Source organism: Podarcis tiliguerta (genome assembly GCF_965153285.1).
Source record: "Podarcis tiliguerta genome assembly, chromosome: 13".
Taxonomy (NCBI): domain Eukaryota; kingdom Metazoa; phylum Chordata; class Lepidosauria; order Squamata; family Lacertidae; genus Podarcis; species Podarcis tiliguerta.
The window spans coordinates 53060758-53076718 of NC_139546.1; the positions used below are offsets into that span (position 1 = coordinate 53060758).

Sequence of the window (15961 nt, forward strand, 5' to 3'; positions counted from 1 at the left end):
CTCGCTTTACTGGCCGAGGGAGCCAGCGTACAGCTTCCAGGTTATGTGGCCAGCATGACTAAGCCGCTTCTGGCGAACCAGAGCAGCGCACGGAAACGCCGTTTACCTTCCCGCCGGAGTGGTACCTATTTAGCTACTTGCGCTTTGACGTGCTTTTGAACTGCTAGGTGGGCAGGAGCTGGGACCGAGCAAGGGGAGAATCGAACTGCCGACCTTCTGATCGGCAAGTCCTAGCTCTGTGGCTTAACCCACAGCGCCACCCGCGTCCCTTTGTTAATCTTAGGGCCAGGAAATAGAGTTTCACGTAGAAGGTGATAAAATATACTTTACTTGCCATCCATCCTTCCTTCCTTTCCTGCCTGTTTATGACCTCCGGGGTTTTGCTGAACGCATTCCTCCTCTAGTCCTGTTTTATTGACTCTCAGATATGTATGCATGCTCAGAGTCATCTTTGTAGTTAACAGGATTTCTTCTGATCTGACTTTGTCCCACGTGGGGTTTTTTTTTTGAAATGCTCAGAGGAAATCTGATTGGTTCTTACGGACACTGTGTAAAAAGTTCTTTTGTGAATAAAACGACCTGGGTCAAGGGGTGGAGAGGGATTATTATTATTGGCACCTCCTCCCAGAGTCTTGCTGGTCAAGCCTCCTGTGTATTTTACTAATCAAGGTACAATCCTTCTTTGCTTTGGGAACGCAACACCTCCCCACCCCCCAGGTCACCCCAGATCCGGCTGCCCCCTCACCTCCTATGCGGTTGCGCTCCAGAGAGCCAGCCTGGGGCAGGTTGCCCGTGCCGGACTGCAGCAGACTGTCCGCCCTCTCCCATCCTGGGTCGCTCCTCCGGAGGTCGGGGTTGCTGCGGGGAAAGAGGGCGCCCCTCTGAGTTTAGGCCACCTTCCCAGCCCCCCAACTCACTCCACACGCCCCTCGTTCCGCAATGCTTTGTCCCACCACCAGCACCTCCAGCAGCATCAGCAGCAGAGAGCCCATCACCGCGCAGAGAGAGAGCGCACCGAAGAGGAAGCCCCGCTCGGCCAGCAAGCCTGCTCCGTCATTACCTACTGGCGTTTGGCACGGGGGCCAGAGGGTCCCGGGGCGGGGTCCGGCGGGCGGGCTGCGGGGGGGCAGGAGGAGGAGGGGCTGGCGAAGGGCCCCCCCACCGGGGGCCCCTCTCCAGCCGGCTCTGCATGTGGATGTGCCAGGCGGACTTGCTACGGGGCCTGCGGAGGGGAGGAGCACACAAGCACGTCAAGGGGGCAGGGGGCCTGCGCTGCTGCGCCCCCCAGGAGTCGGGGGGGAGGATCAGAGGTGCCTACAGCCCTGCAGTGTGGGATGGGGAGGCCAGTGCGAAGTCTGCTCTGGCCCCAGGGCAGCCGTGGGTCAAGGGGGAGCTTCCCTCAGTCTTGGCAACCCTTCCAAAGAAGAGTTTGGGATACTCTGGATCCATCCCTTGCAGGACGTGGAGGACTTCGGTTGGGGCGGGGGGGAGAGAGAGCTGGCCCCCAAGGTACCGTTCTTTTGCTATGACTTGTTGGCCTCGCTTGTCTTTTTTTGTGCGTAAATGAAATTCAAAAGGGCTTTACACAAAACTGCAAACCTAAATAAAGCCAAAACAATATATAAAAAACCCTAAAACCATGGATGTTCACAAAGAGCAGCCTAATGAATCCTGCTTGCTTGATCAATCAATGTTATATTATGAATCAATGTTGGTTTGTTTTGTGTCTGCTTTCTTTTTGTATGTACTGTTTTGTTTGTTTTTGCTTTTGTCTGTACGTTTTTGTATTTTTATTTTTTATGTTTTTGTTTTAAAAAGAACTCAATAAAAAGATATTTTTTTAAAAAAAAGAATCCTGCTGGCACTACAGAACTCCCTGCCTATTGACATCAGGCAGAAAAGAATCTGCACGGGACTCTTTTCGGCGCCTGCAAAACACGCTTTTGGTTAGGCACAGCCTGTCCAGCTATTTAGAGTGACGTAACGGCTCAGAATGTTTTAATCCGTTTCTTATAGCTTATTGCAGATTCTACCTTTCCAATGTTTCAAAGAGCTGCTTTCACCGATAATTTCATCGTTTTATGCTCTTTTGTAGATCACTTTGAGGTGTGTGTGTATTTAATCAAGAGGTGTATAATTTTTACAAAACAAGTTAATAAATGAGAGAGTGCTTCATTGAGAGTGTTTCTGCCTGGAAGTTGCCAGCGATGGCGCCAGGCTGGCATTCCCTGGCAAACTCTGTAGTCCTATCTTGGCACGAGGTCCCTCTATCAATGGGAACCCCTGAGTCCTGGTCCCCCCCAGACCCCTTGGTCCTCCCTCCCTGAGAGGACCCAGCTCCCCCCCGACTCTTGCAGCCTCTCCCCACATGACGTGGGTCTCAGGATCGAGGCCCAGCGCGCAGTGCTGGACCCCCGGGGCACCTCAGGATCATCTTACCTGGCTCGGACCGCGTGGACTGGCCGGATGGCACCGCCACCACTCCCTGCCCCGCTGGTGTTGAGTGCCGTTGCGATGGAGGACGTTCGCTGGGGGACCTAGAAGGGGCAGAGGAGGAGGAGGAGGAGAGAAAGCATGAGTGGGATGGAGGGGGGTCCAGGGAAGCCACCTGTCTCCTCAACCGGGACAAGGGTCTCATATGGGGAGGGGCAACTTTAAGACCCTTTGGGGCTCAGGGCTTCTCTCTCTCCCCCTCTGCTTCAGCTTCCCATCAGGAAAAAGAGGGACGCGGGTTTTCTACTCTCCAAGGGCATGCAGAGTGCTTTGCTCTGGGTGCTGTAGCGGAGATTCCTGCGGGTTGGACTGGATGACCCCTGGAGGTCCCTTCCAATTCTATGATCGCTGTGATTCAGAGGGCAGAAGCCGAGGGTCAGGGCTGACCCTCGCAGCAGCGTGTGGCATGAGGCGGCTGCAGTCTGCCACTCTTACCCGTCTCTCCCAGTAACCTGAGAACCCAGATGGGCTGGGATAGACAGGAGGGATGAGAGGCTGCCTCACTCTGCTGAGCAGAGCACCTCTGGCCAGCAGCCGTCCATAGGCGTCTCCTCCTCATCTCTTTGCCTAGGTCTCTTTTTCAGGTTGGTGGCAGTCTCTGCCTCTTGTGGCAGGGAGTTCCACAGCTGGCCTATGCGCTTGGCTTAACTGAGCTCCTCCTTCCTTGCCTCTCAAGGCAGAAAGAGGCCCCGACTCCCATGCCCCCTGCGACTTTCAAAAACCTCCCGAGAGATGGGGTGGGTGTGTTGGGTGGGGTACAGGAGGGACCTTGGGGCGCATGTGCTGCTCAAACGACGCACCCCACCCTCAGGGCCATATGCAGGACATGCGGTCATCTCACGAAAAGGACAAGCTCACTTTGGGAGGGAGGTGGATCTGCGACGTAAACCCCGCAGCTCTTGGGACAGCATTGATCGCTCTTGGGCAGACCTTCCCGGTGGGTCCCGCCTCTGCCTGGAATTTGGGGTTGGGCTAGATGACCTCAGAGCTCTCCCACGCCTGGAGGGGGACGGGGCAACGCTCTTGCTGCAGTGCCTCTTGCCCTCTTCATCCCCAGAGGACCCAGGGGCCCTAAGCTCTGCCACGACAACGCCCCCCCCAGACATCCCAAGCCCCCTGCCCCTCCGCCGTTACCTTGGGAGGGGCCTCGGGATCCATTCTGACCCAGGGTCCTCGCTGTTCGGCGGCAGTGGCGGGCCGGCTTGGCGGTGGGGCGGGCCCCTCCGAGGTGGGGTCGGAGTTCTGCCGGATCATGCCCGCCCTTGGTGGGGATGGGGCGGAGGAGGAGGAGGCGGAGGAGGCGGCGGAGGAGGAGGAGGAGTCATGGACGGGGAAAGCGGCCATGTTCTTGCTGGGCTGGTCCTGCAGCGACTGGGAGCGAGGGACGGGGGCTGCGTATGGCTTGAGGGGGACGCGGTGGGCCAGGTGGCTCTGCGGAAGGAGAGGGGGGCAGGGAGGGAGGGTGGTAGGGGGCAGAGGCTGAGAACGGGGAGGGGGGCCTAGCTGCTCCCCCACCAGGCCTGCCTCCTCTTCTGAAGCCGGCCATAGCACCACTGCCTGCAGGCCCCCCCTGCCCTCCCCAAGAGCCCAGGAGGTCTCATTCTTCCCCTCTCATTCATTCCTTGCCCTCAAAGCCCACCTCAGGGCGGCAGAGTGCCCACGGTTCTCCTCCCCTTCCTCATTTCACCCCCACAACAACAACAACAACCCTGAGAGGTAGGTCAGGCTGGGAGCCCAAGAGCACCCCCCCAAGCCGAGGCAGCATCTGAACCCGGGTCCCCAAGGTCCAAGTGTGATCCACAGTGCGCCTCCCTCTTTGGAATAGGGTCCGTGTGTGTTGCTTGCTAGATTCCCATCCCCGTAGTAGACCAGTATGAAGTAAGAAGCGCATAGGCAGCACACAAAACACTACCAAACCATTCTATGTACTAAATTTTATATTAAAGGTAAAGGGACCCCTGACCATTAAGACCAGTCGTGGCCGACTCTGGGGTTGCGGTGCTCATCTCGCTTTACTGGCCGAGGGAGCCGGTGTACAGCTTCCGGGTCATGTGGCCAGCAGGACTAAGCTGCTTCCGGCAAACCAGAGCAGCGCACGGAAACGCCGTTTACCTTCCCGCCGGAGTGGTACCTATTTATCTACTTGCACTTTGACGTGCTTTTGAACTGCTAGGTTGGCAGGAGCAGGGACTGAACAACGGGAGCTCACCCGTCTTGAACCGCCGACCTTCTGATCCGCAAGTCCTAGGCTCTGTGGTTTAACCCACAGCGCCACCCGCGTCCCTAAAATCTTACATTAATGTATGAGTCTGAATCTTCCTTTGGACACAATTTGAATGAGTTTTCTGTTTGTGGCTTCTGTAGTAGATCTTGTACCTTGTCCTCTCAATTTTTGGTTTATTAATATAAGATTAAGAACGTAGGATGGTTTGGTAGTGTTTTGTGTGCCGCTTATGCGCTGCTTACTTCATCCTGGTCTACTACAAGAATTGGCAGCATAGGTTCATTGGATTCCCATCCCCGGCAGGCCTGGGGACCCCCACGTGCCCCCTCTCTCCTCCCGTGTATCCTCAGGGCCCGGCCAGGAGGCCAAGGGGTGACCCACTGCTAATCCTCCCCCCCTCCCCCAGGGATAAAGAGGTCAAAGCACAGCCAATGAGGGGGGAGCAGAAGGAGGAGAAGCAGCAGCAGCGGATGGCAATGAGCGGTGGGGTGACTGGCTGGTGTTTGTGCAAGTCCTCCTGTGCTCACTTGGGGGGCATTAGAGACCCTCACCTTGTGCTGCCCCTCCTGGGGCTCAACGGGGCGCTGCATAGGCGGAGTCTGCGAGGCCGGGGAGGAGTTGAGCGACACGGACTCGGAGCGGGACTGGGGGGCCGACTCTGGCCCAGGGCCCCCCAGTTTGGTCTTGGCCACCGGCGAGGCGGAGTTCTGCTTGTTCATGCGGGTCCGTTCTTCCACCTGGAATCGCAGAACGGCAGGGTTGGGAGGCTCTGTCCCCCCAGGGTCATCTAGCCCAACCCCATGCAATGCAGGAATCTTGTTCCTTGCCATTTGAATCGGTTGGTTCAGGCCCTGCTCTCCGGAGCAGCAAAAAACAAGCTTTCTCCACCTTCCAGGTGGGAGCCCTTTAGATGGTGGCTGTCGTGGCAACATCTCAGTCTTCTCTAGAACAGACCAAACATGCCCGACTCCCTCAACCGTTCCTCACAAGGCTTGGCTTCCAGACCCTTCATTCTCTCGGTTGCCCTCCTCTGCCCACCTCTCAATTTCCTTTTTGTGGGACAACCAGCCTCACATAACCAACATGCTTAAGTCTAATTAATGCGTGAAGGGGTTAATGCCATAGAGCAAGCTGCCCTGCCAGGCTTGGCTAGGTCACTCCTCCTTGAGGAGGGTAATCAAGCCTATGGTGCCCCTTCCGTCTACCTGAGGAGCTCACTGTGTGAAGAGGTCTGAGCTGGTTGCTCCAAGCTCAGACCTCATGGCTCTCACAAGCCACTACTGCGTTCCGATGCCAATACTTTAGGAACATTCACCTCTGTAACCATGCCAAGTTTTACTGCCTGTGTTTTCTGGCTGACGTACGGAAAAGCACATGAACCTGACCTTTGGAGCGTTTGCAAGTAAACCATTTCTAACTTACTAAACGTGTGGTCTTTCTCTATGCTAGGGGAAGAGGGGAGCTTCCTTACAAACTCACAAAGCCATATTTTAAAGGTCTAAAGCCTGTATCTCCAGGCTTTCCTTTACTGCGTGTGTTGTGATTTGAAATCTCTGTTGGGGTCCACACACCAGAGAGCACTTGAGTCCATCTTGGGTCCTGGCACCCAGGAATTCTCCTTTTACACGTCTATTTCCCCTTGCCAACCATCATGTCTGAAACTGTGGTGCCCAGAACTGGATCAGGGGCTTACCTCCCGGGCCCAGGTGGGCTTGTCGGCGGGGTTGGCGCTGCGGTTGTAGTGGTAGAGAGGCTTCTTCTCCTGCTGCTGTTGCTGCTGCTGCTGCTGCTGCTTGTGGAGCTGCTGCTGCTGCTGGAGGGACTTCAGGTAGGCGTGTTCCTGCTGCAGCTGGCGCTGGAGCCGCTCCGACTGGCGCTGCTCCTCCAGCTGCTTGCGCTTGTACTCCTGGAAGGGAGGAGGGGAGCCGGTGAGGGCACTGGGGGGGAGGGAGTCTGGCTCCCAGAACAGGCCAAGAGGGCTGGATCAGGCCCAAAGGGGTCCCCATCTTTACCCAGCACTGTGTTCTCACAGGGGAGCAAACAGATGCAATCAGGATTCGAACACAAGATCACTCTCCTGTTGTGGATTCCAGAAGCCTCGCCGCCTCCAGCTGAGCAGAGCCCTCATACCCATAAGCTGTCTGCAAGCCCCCCGGAAAAAGGGCCAGCACCTGCCCCCATTGGTGCCCAGCTGAAGAAGGAGGTTCCCCCTCGGAGTAGGGTTTTTTTGGGGGGCCCAGCAGGAGCAGTAAGAAGCCCCCCTCCTTTTCTTTACCAACAGCAGTGCTTGTTCCTGGAGGAGCTGCTGCTGCAGGATTTCCAGCTGCCTCTGTTCCTCCTCTAACTTGTGCCTGATATACTCCTGGACAGAGGGAGAAAGGCAGCGGACAGAGAAAGAGAAGGGAGGGAGAGAAAGAGAGACAGACAGAGAGAGAGAGAGAGAGAGAGAGAGAGAGAGAGGGCAACAGGTGAAGGAAGGAGGAGAGAAAGCGCACCCAGGCAGAACCGCCACACAAATAGCAGAGTAGGAGGCCTCCCACCACCTCGCAGAACCTGCCACCCCATGGAAGCTCAACAGACCCAAACACCTGGGAGCAGGGGCAGAATCCGGGATTCCCCACAATTCTAGGATTCTAGGAGTCAGTGCCTCTCTCGGCCCCAAACAAAACTCCCCTGTTTATCCTGCACCTTTTGCGGTGTGCCAGGGGAGGCGAAGGGTCAGGGAAAGCACTCAATGTTCTGCTGAGAAAATCTACTTTACAGGGTACAGCTGCATCATACGCAGGGGTTTGGTCCCAAGGGTTCTGAATGTACACAACCTTATCGTATGGCCAAATTCTTGGAGGTGCCCCCATAGCTGGTGAGTGACTTGGAGAGGGAGACAGAGAGAGAGAATCCCCCGTACTTTAAGAGCCCATGTGGGGAGCAGTCCTTGTCCAGAGAGCAAAAAGAGCTTCGAAGGTCTCTGCCTCGTTTGGGATCCCACTCATTGCGCGATTTTGACCAAGTGTGGTTGAAATCGAGCAACTTAAATGTGCGGCAGATGCCATCGTGCTGTATACAGTGCCTCAGTCCTGTATACCTGAAGGAGCGTCTCCACCCCCATCGTTCTGCCCGGACACTGAAGTCCAGTGCTGAGGGCCTTCTGGCGGTTCCCTCCCTGCGAGAAGCCAAGTTACAGGGAACCAGGCAGCGGGCCTTCTTGGTAGTGGCACCCGCTCTGTGGAATGCCCTCCCACCAGATGTCAAAGAGAAAAACAACTACTAGACTTTTAGAAGACATCTGAAGGCAGCCCTGCTTAGGGAAGCTTTTAAAGTTTAATAGGTTATTGTATTTTAATATTCTGCTGGAAGCCGCCCAGAGTGGCTGGAGAAACCCAGCCAGATGGGTGGGGTATAAATAATAAATTATTATTAATTATTATTATTATTATTATTATTATTATTATTAGTCAGACCCACTGGGGTCCAGGTTGCTCAGTGCGACCCACACTGACCGGCAGCAGGGGCTCTCCCCACATTACCAGGCAGGGGAGCCTCTCCCAGCCCTACCTGGGGATGGAACCCCCAAACCTCTGCTCTGCCCAGTGAGCTGTGATGGCATTTTGCCAGGTCCTGCCTGCCTGGCCCAAGCCTGGGCTGCTGCTGCTTCCATCCCCCCCCCTGCCTCCCCAAGGCCCCCCTCCGGCCTGCCCCACCTGCTCTCGCTCAGCCTGCCGGCGCTCCTCCTCCCGGCGCATGACCTGCATGTCCTCCAGGCGCCGCTGCTGCTCCTTCTCCTGCATCTTGCGCTGCTCCCGCTCTCGGCGCTGTTGCTGCGAGGGAAGAGGGGAGGGGAGACGTCAGAGGAGGGTCTTCCGAGCCCCAGCAGGAGGAAACAGGCAGGGCCAGGGGCCAGGAGGAATCGAGGGCCTCCTCCTCAGTGGCCCCGGGGAAAACCAGGCCCTAACCCTCCACCTAAGGGCTTCCCGGGACGGTGGAAAAGCACATGGTGCCAAGAACAACTGGGATTTCTTCTGTTATATTTCCCCTTTTCTGCGAAGGCTCTGTACTCCAACCTGCGGTTGTCATTGCTGATATTATTATTGCTTCTCTCCTTCTTTATATCTGTTTGTAACTGATTTTTTCCCCCCCCAGCCTTGGGTCCTCTGTGTGCTGAGCTGCCAAATGAGCTCAGTCCAAGCAGAGAAGCCCTTGCAAATTCTCAGCTCCTCTGCAAGTTGAGCTGTGTCAAATGCTCTCTGACAAACCCTCCCTGAGAGATTCTGGCTGCTTTGCTACCGAGCCAGAGCACCCCTCTGCCGCTGCTAATGTTGGATACAGTGGTGCCCCGCAAGACGAATGCCTCGCAAGACGGAAAACCCGCAAGACGAAAGGGTTTTCCGTTTGCAGAGGCGCTTCGCAAGACGAATTTCCCTATGGGCTTGCTTCGCAAGACGAAAAATGACGATTTTTTTTCCCCCCGCTCCAAAACCCCTTATTTTGAATCGCTAAGCTGCTAAAAGCATTTTAGCAGCAAAACTGCTAATCTCCCAAGCGTTAAAAAGCCGTTTTTAGCCCTTAAAATGTCAATAGTGCTAATAGCGCTACTCCATCAATGGGCTTGCTTCGCAAGACGAAAAAACCGCAAGACGAAAAGACCCGCGGAACGGATTCTTTTCGTCTTGCGAGGCACCACTGTACTTCTGGATAGCATTTCCTAAACATCTGACATCAACGAGAAACGGAGCCTTTAGTGCCGTCGGCCCGGCCCTGTGGAACTCCCTGCCAGTAGAGATCCAATGTCTAAACGCCTGCTGAAAACTTCTCTATTCTGCCAGGCCGAGGCAGGCAATTAAGAAGACGTCCTTCCACAACGGTTAACCAATGTCTGTTTTGAACTTTTAAAAATACGGTTTCGTGCATTTTTGCGTCAAACCGCTTCGATACCTTTAGCGAAACAGCGGCCTGCAAGTTTACTTTGGCGCAGCACCCGTTTCACCCGCCTGCCCGCTCACCTCCTCGACGCGCCGCCTCTCCTCCTTCTGCTCCTCGATGCGCCGCTGGCGCTGGTGCAGCAGGTGCTTGATGTGGGCCTCGGAGTCGCGGTGCTGGGCTGCCAGCTGCTGCTGCTGCTGCTTCAGGGCCTCAGAGTTGCTCTTGTTCTCCTGCTGCAGGCGGAGGAACTCCCGGCGCAGCGTCGACTCCCCGGGGACATTCATGATGGAGCTGGTGGGAGGGGAAGCGGGGCGCCCCGCTGGATCAGGCCAGCCTCCTGCTCTCACAGCGGCCGGCCAGGTGCCCGTCGGGGGAAACCAGCGGGCGGGACCCGAGTGCGAAAGCGGCTCCTCCCTGCTGCGGTTCAGGAAGACCGCTGCCTCCAAAAGGGGAGGACGGAGCAGAGCCCTTGTGGCGAAGAGCTCCGTTCCGTGTAGGAGGCTGTCTTAGGCAGAGTCAGACCACTGGTCTATCTAGCTCTGTGCTGCCTACACGGGCTGGCAGCTACCAGGATTCCAGGCAGGAGGCTCTGCCAGCCCTACCTGGAGATACTGCCGGCGGGGACTGAACCAGGCTCTGCCACTGACGCCCTTTGTCGTGCCAGAGCTCAGGCGTGGAGTGAGGGGCTTGCCAGGCCCGCACCCTGCCTCATACCACCTGCCAAACCCACCAGGAAACGGATCCCAGACATCTGAAGGCAGCCCTGTTCAGGGAAGCTTTCAATGTTCAACAGATTATTGTATTTTAATATTCTGTTGGAAGCCGCCCAGAGTGGTAATAATAATTATCCCACACAGGGGAGCTAGGTGGGGGGCTGCTGTTCTGCCATGGGCCAGGCAGGGGGAGGCAAGCGCCAGCACACTCTCCTCTCTGCCCTGCTTACCTGGGCTCCCCTTCCTCGCCGCGCCCATCTTCCTCCTCCTCGCTGCCGCTGTACTCGTACTCCGTCTCGTCTGCCGGAAGAGGCAACGCGGGCAAAAATCAGCACAGCACGCGGGGCGGCTGAGCCCCTCAACGTCTCCCCTACCTCTGCCCCACAGAATTTGTGTTGCAGTCCAGGAATCCCGGCCCCTGTCTCCCTGGGCTCCCCCTCTGCCCTGCGCCCCACGCACCTTTCTCCCCCCTCTTCTTTCGGGTGCGGTCGATGTGGTCCTTGAGCTGGATGCGGACCTGCCGCTCCGTGGGCTGGTCCCGGACGAAGGGGAACTTGAGGAGCTGCTCCGTTGGGGGGCGGCTGGTGTAGGCCTTGATCAGGCAGTTGTCAATGAAGTCGATGAACTTCTTGGACCTGCGAAGGGGGGCCAAGGCAGTGGGTCGCAGGCTCCCCACACGAGCTCAGGCGAGCCAAGGGTCAGGCAAGATGCCTCCGAGCTCTTTGTCCCCCCCCCCACCTGAGGAACCTCCCTCTGTCCCAGCCTGCCGGGAGGAAAGCAAAATCGGCTCCCATTTGCTCCCAGGACCAGCCCCAAAGCCCAGAAGTGCCCAGGATACAATCCCTGCCCTCTGGGGCCCAAGACCCGAGTACCCTCCCCCCTTGACGATTCTGCTGAATTCGGTTGCGATGCCAAGCCAGCAGAGGGCACAAGAAGCACAGCCCCTGAGCCGTTAACGCCAGGCGGGCCAGCGCCCAGTTCTGCGCTCTTCTTCCTGGGCGGGGGCAGCAGCAAACCTACCACTTCTTGGATTTCAACTTGGGCGGCGGATTGCGAGGGATGAGAAACAGGGCCCTCATGGGGTGCATGTCGCACAGGGCTGCCAAGAGGAGGGAGAGAGAGAGAGAGAGAGAGAGAGAGAGAGAGAGGTGAGAAGCAGACCCACCCCTCGCCCACCACAGCTCACGCCATTTTATTCCATTGATTTACAGTGGTGCCCCGCAAGACGAATGCCTCGCGAGACGGAAAACCCGCAAGACGAAAGGGTTTTCCGTTTGCAGAGGCGCTTCGCAGGACGAATTTCCCTATGGGCTTGCTTCACAAGACGAAAAATGACGAAAAAATTTGAATTTTTTTTTTTGCTCAAAAACCCCTTATTTTGAATAGCTAAGCTGCTAAAAGCATTTTAGCAGCAAAACCGCTAATCTCCCACCCCTTAAAAAGCCGTTTTTAGCCCTTAAATCGCCAATAGCGCTAATAGCGCTACTCCGTCAATGGGCTTGCTTTGCAAGACGAAAAAACCGCAAGACGAAAAGACCCGCGGAACGGATTCTTTTCGTCTTGCGAGGCACCACTGTATTTGTTTTCTAATTCTTATTATGTTCTTTCAACATATAACCACATCGCAGAGTGAGCAATGAAGCGCCCCACCCTAACCGAAAAGCTGGTGTTCAGGGCAAGGCATGTAAAATAACAACCAAGCAAGTTTTTATCCCAGGCTACTATTTGTAAAAGAGACAACGAAACAGTTTATGTTAACCAGAATGTTTTCTACTGTGAGCTGAGCCCTCTCTTTTCATTTTTTTCAGCCAGGTTCATAATAAAGCTGGGCCATTCAATGACAAAAAGCCTTTGTGCTTTTGGCTGACTAACATCCTATATCCTTCTAATTGTTTTTTGCATGAGAGTTTTTGTTTTGTTCTTATTATGTATTTTGTGTTTTTATCTTGTGTTTTTATGCAGTGGGATCTACGGATCAAGGGCAGTATGCAAATTCAAGAAATAAGATAACAGTAATAATAATACTGTTAATTTGTCAGCCGACTTTTCCACAAGTGCCGTTTGCCATACTGCGTTGTACCAATTCGTGAGATAAGCCCCTCCAAGTTCTTCCAGGGTCTCCTTGCTATGAACCTGCCTGCCGGCAGGAGAGACTGCTGACTGGAGCATGAAGCTGCAAGTTTGCATCATCTCCCATGAAAAGATTGAGGAGAACCGGCTTGGGACAATTGGAGATGTTTCACCCTCACAGAACTTTTCCACATCTCTGGCACGTACGTGGAGTAGAGCCTGTTAAGGCAAAGGAGGACCCTTCAGTCCCCGAAGACCCTACGGAATCTAGGCCTTCCCTTTCTGGAGACGCCCAGGGAGTTGGAAGCCCAGCCCCACACGCCAGCCTTCCTCAAGGAGCCAGGATCCCTGGGCCTGAGGGAGCCACAGGATGCTACTTGCTGCCCTGCTCCAGCCCCGGGTTCAAGACCCGACAATCCCTGCCTCAAGCCACAACCATGCCTCTCCCTCTCCCTCTCCCCACCCCGCTTTGCCGCACAGACACTCAGGAGTCCTATGGGGATACACGCTCGGTATTTATTACCCCTGCTAGGCAGAAATCTCCAAATGAATCCGAACTTCAATGTTCCTAAAATCCCTGGTAGAGGACAAGGATCCTGAGATCACCTTAAGGGTAGCCAAATTCTGTGCGATTGCCATAAAACTTAGGGAACAAGCTGTGCTGTCATAATGATTAAGGTTTTAAATGGTAATTTTAGGTTATATGTTAGTGACTAAGTTTTAATTTATATATTTTTAAACTGTTGCTACATCTGTATTGTCCCTGTTACACCTAATTGCAAATTCAAATGTATCCCTATCGCGTTTTATGACTTCCCTGATATTGTATGAGGGCTGGAACTGGTCTGTGACCGAAGTAATAAATTCAAGACACTCACGTGGCGCTCCCTCGGCCATCTCGATGGCAGTGATCCCCAGGGACCAGATGTCGCTCTGCGGGGAGGAAGCGGAGAAAGGTTGTTGCAAAGGCAGACGCCTCGTCCTTCCCTGTCGTTCTGCCCTGGTCCTCTTCCTTGCTCCTTTTCACCCCTTCCTCGCCTGGGGGGGAGCAGCAGCAGCAAGCCTTTCCTCTGCTCCTTGGCTCCCCAAATCCTCCTCCTCCTGCCTCACCATACGGCAGTCTCTAAGAACTGCAGGAGGGGAGAGAGGCTGCTCCTGCGATTGGGGTGCTGCCTAGGAGGGTGGGCTGTGCTGGACTGGATGGGAACCCTGGGGCACCCCTGGTCCAGCTGCTGCAGGATTCTGCTTGTGCTGAATCAGGCCAGCATCACATCTAGTCCAGCATCCTGTTCTCACAGGGCCTGACCGGATGCCTCAATGGGAAACACAAAAGCAGGGAAATGATCGAAAAGCAGATGTAAATGCGAGTAAGACAACGAAGAGACATGCGGTGAAAGTCTTTTATAATATTTTAACTATGATTTATATATTGCAGTGTTTGAAGCAAGAATTTGGTAATATTCCAGGTTATGAAAAGTATTTTTTCTTTCCTTTTGTCTTTTTATCTTTTATCTTTTCCTTTTCTTTCCTTTTATTTTTATTAGTTTCCATTTTGGAAAATACGGTATATAAGTGTGTTTACAGTGTTATGTATTGTTCTTTGTTTTTCTTTGTTTAATTTCTATTTTTTTGAAAAATTCAATAAATAAATAATTTAAAAAGCAGGATGCAGGCACAGGAGCAACACCCTCCCCTCCTGGGGTTTCTGGCCACTGGGATTCAGAAGCATGGCTGCCTCTGACTCTGGAGGCAGAACAGAGCCACCGACAGGCCTCTCCTCCTCCATGCATTTGTCTAAGCTTCTTTCAAAACCACCCGGGATGGCGGGTGTCATGGTTCCTTGCCGGAGGGGGTCCCATAGTTTAAAGACACCCTGCATGGAAAATTCGTTTCTTTTATCTATTCTGAATCTTCCAACATTCAACATCATTGGAGGCCCACATGTTCCGGCGGTACGCAAGAGGGAGGAAAACTTGCCCCCTATCCACTTTCTCTGTCCTGTGTATCGTTTTGCAAACTTCTGCCATGTGGCCTCTCGCCCGCTTCTCCCCTGAAAAGTCCCAAACGTTGCCATCTTTCCTCACGCAGCAGCTCTACACCTGGGTTGTCACGGTAAAGACAGACTGGGCCAGGCTGGATGGATCCCCTGGAGTTCCGCTTATCCTCTTGCACCCGACAGCATCCCTTGAACATCTTCAGGGCAGCAGCTGCCCTGCTCCTGCCAGGACGTGGGGGGTGGGGGGTGGAAGGCACTCCGAGCTTTGGGGAGGCGGCACCTACCCTGTAGTCATATGTGGCGTCAGGGTTCTCATCGCAGGCAATCACCTCTGGCGCCATCCAGTAAGGGGTGCCGATGAACGTGTTCCGACGCCCCACCGTGCGGTCCAGCTGGGCGCTGACCCCAAAGTCAACTGCAGGAGGGGGAAGAGGAGAGCAGGAGAGTCGGCTGGTTGCAAAGGCTCCCTGGCTCCCAGGGAGGGGGCACGTCACAGACACCGGCCGGATCCACAGCGGGGAGGGCATGCAAAAGCTGTACGTTTCCAAGAACAATTCAAAGTGTTGGTGCTAAACAGCCTCGGTCCAGTATACCTGAAGGAGCGTCTCCACCCCCATTGTTCTACCTGGACACTGAGGTCCAGCGCCAAGGGCCTTCTGGCGGTTCCCTCATTGCGAGAAGCAAAGCTACAGGGAACCAGGCAGAGGGCCTTCTCGGCAGTGGCACCCGCCCTGTGGAACGCCCCCCCACCAGATGTCAAAGAGAAGAACTACTACCAGACTTTTAGAAGACATCTGAAGGCAGCCCTGTTTAGGGAAGCTTTTAATGTTTGATGCATTATTGTATTTTAATATTTTGTTGGAAGCTGCCCAGGGTGGCTGGGGAAACCCAGCCAGATGGGTGCGATATAAATATAATAAATAATAATACTTATTATTAATCCCACAGGGGCATGAAAGGCCCTCGGACCAGATGGTGATTCATTATTTGTACATTTTAATGCCACCTTTATCTTCCAAGGAGCTCAAGGTGGTTCTCCTTCTCGCCTTTTCGTCCTCACAACAACCCTGTGAGGTAGGCGAGGCTGAGAGGCAGCGACTGACTCCAAGGTCACCCAGTGAGCTTCATGGCTGAGTGCGGATCCGAATCCGGTCTCCCAGGACGTAGTCCAACACGCTCTAGCCATGAGAACAAAGAGCTCCTTTGCTACGGCTGCTCTCGCCAAGTGAGACTGCTGTGAGGCACAGCTCAGGCTGCCTTGAGAAAAAGGTGGGGTATAAAGGCAGGGAAACAAATAAATGCAGACAGGGACTGAAGGAATGAATGTGGGTGGGGGGGAGTGTGTTGTGTGTCTATCCCTTCACCTACCTAACTTCACCTCCGCGTTCTCAGTGAGGAGGACGTTCTGGCCCTTGATGTCTCGGTGGATGACCTTGTGTGCATGGAGGTGGGCCAGCCCCTGCAGGGAGAGAGAAGACAGGTGTGAGGGGGGGGGTCTCCTGTGTTTCCCGGCCAGGACACAGCTTCCGCAGCACACACTGGGCTGCC

At 54.7% G+C, this 15961-nt stretch overlaps 1 protein-coding gene and 1 long non-coding RNA gene across 11 annotated transcripts in view; one reads left to right on the forward strand and one right to left on the reverse strand.

The window, feature by feature from the left end:
* Nucleotides 1–15961, reverse strand: part of MINK1 (misshapen like kinase 1) — a 57232-nt gene that overhangs the window by 16941 nt on the left and 24330 nt on the right. For 2 of the 10 annotated variants that reach the window (XM_083410030.1, XM_083410028.1), the window contains exons 6-20: nt 15782–15872; nt 14698–14828; nt 13296–13350; nt 11368–11446; nt 10807–10982; nt 10578–10647; nt 9715–9925; nt 8416–8532; nt 6993–7079; nt 6411–6623; nt 5269–5454; nt 3628–3924; nt 2440–2537; nt 1061–1222; nt 746–858 (exon numbers count right to left, since the gene is read on the reverse strand). In XM_083410030.1, the coding sequence (XP_083266156.1) occupies nt 746–858; nt 1061–1222; nt 2440–2537; nt 3628–3924; nt 5269–5454; nt 6411–6623; nt 6993–7079; nt 8416–8532; nt 9715–9925; nt 10578–10647; nt 10807–10982; nt 11368–11446; nt 13296–13350; nt 14698–14828; nt 15782–15872 (2086 nt within the window). The remainder of the gene's footprint in view (nt 1–745; nt 859–1060; nt 1223–2439; nt 2538–3627; nt 3925–5268; nt 5455–6410; nt 6624–6992; nt 7080–8415; nt 8533–9714; nt 9926–10577; nt 10648–10806; nt 10983–11367; nt 11447–13295; nt 13351–14697; nt 14829–15781; nt 15873–15961) is intronic. The other 8 variants (XM_083410033.1, XM_083410032.1, XM_083410035.1 and 5 more) reach the window with 5 other exon arrangements.
* LOC310663235 overlaps nt 1–15961 on the forward strand; it is a 56298-nt gene that overhangs the window by 10947 nt on the left and 29390 nt on the right. The gene's annotated exons all lie outside the window — the stretch shown is intronic.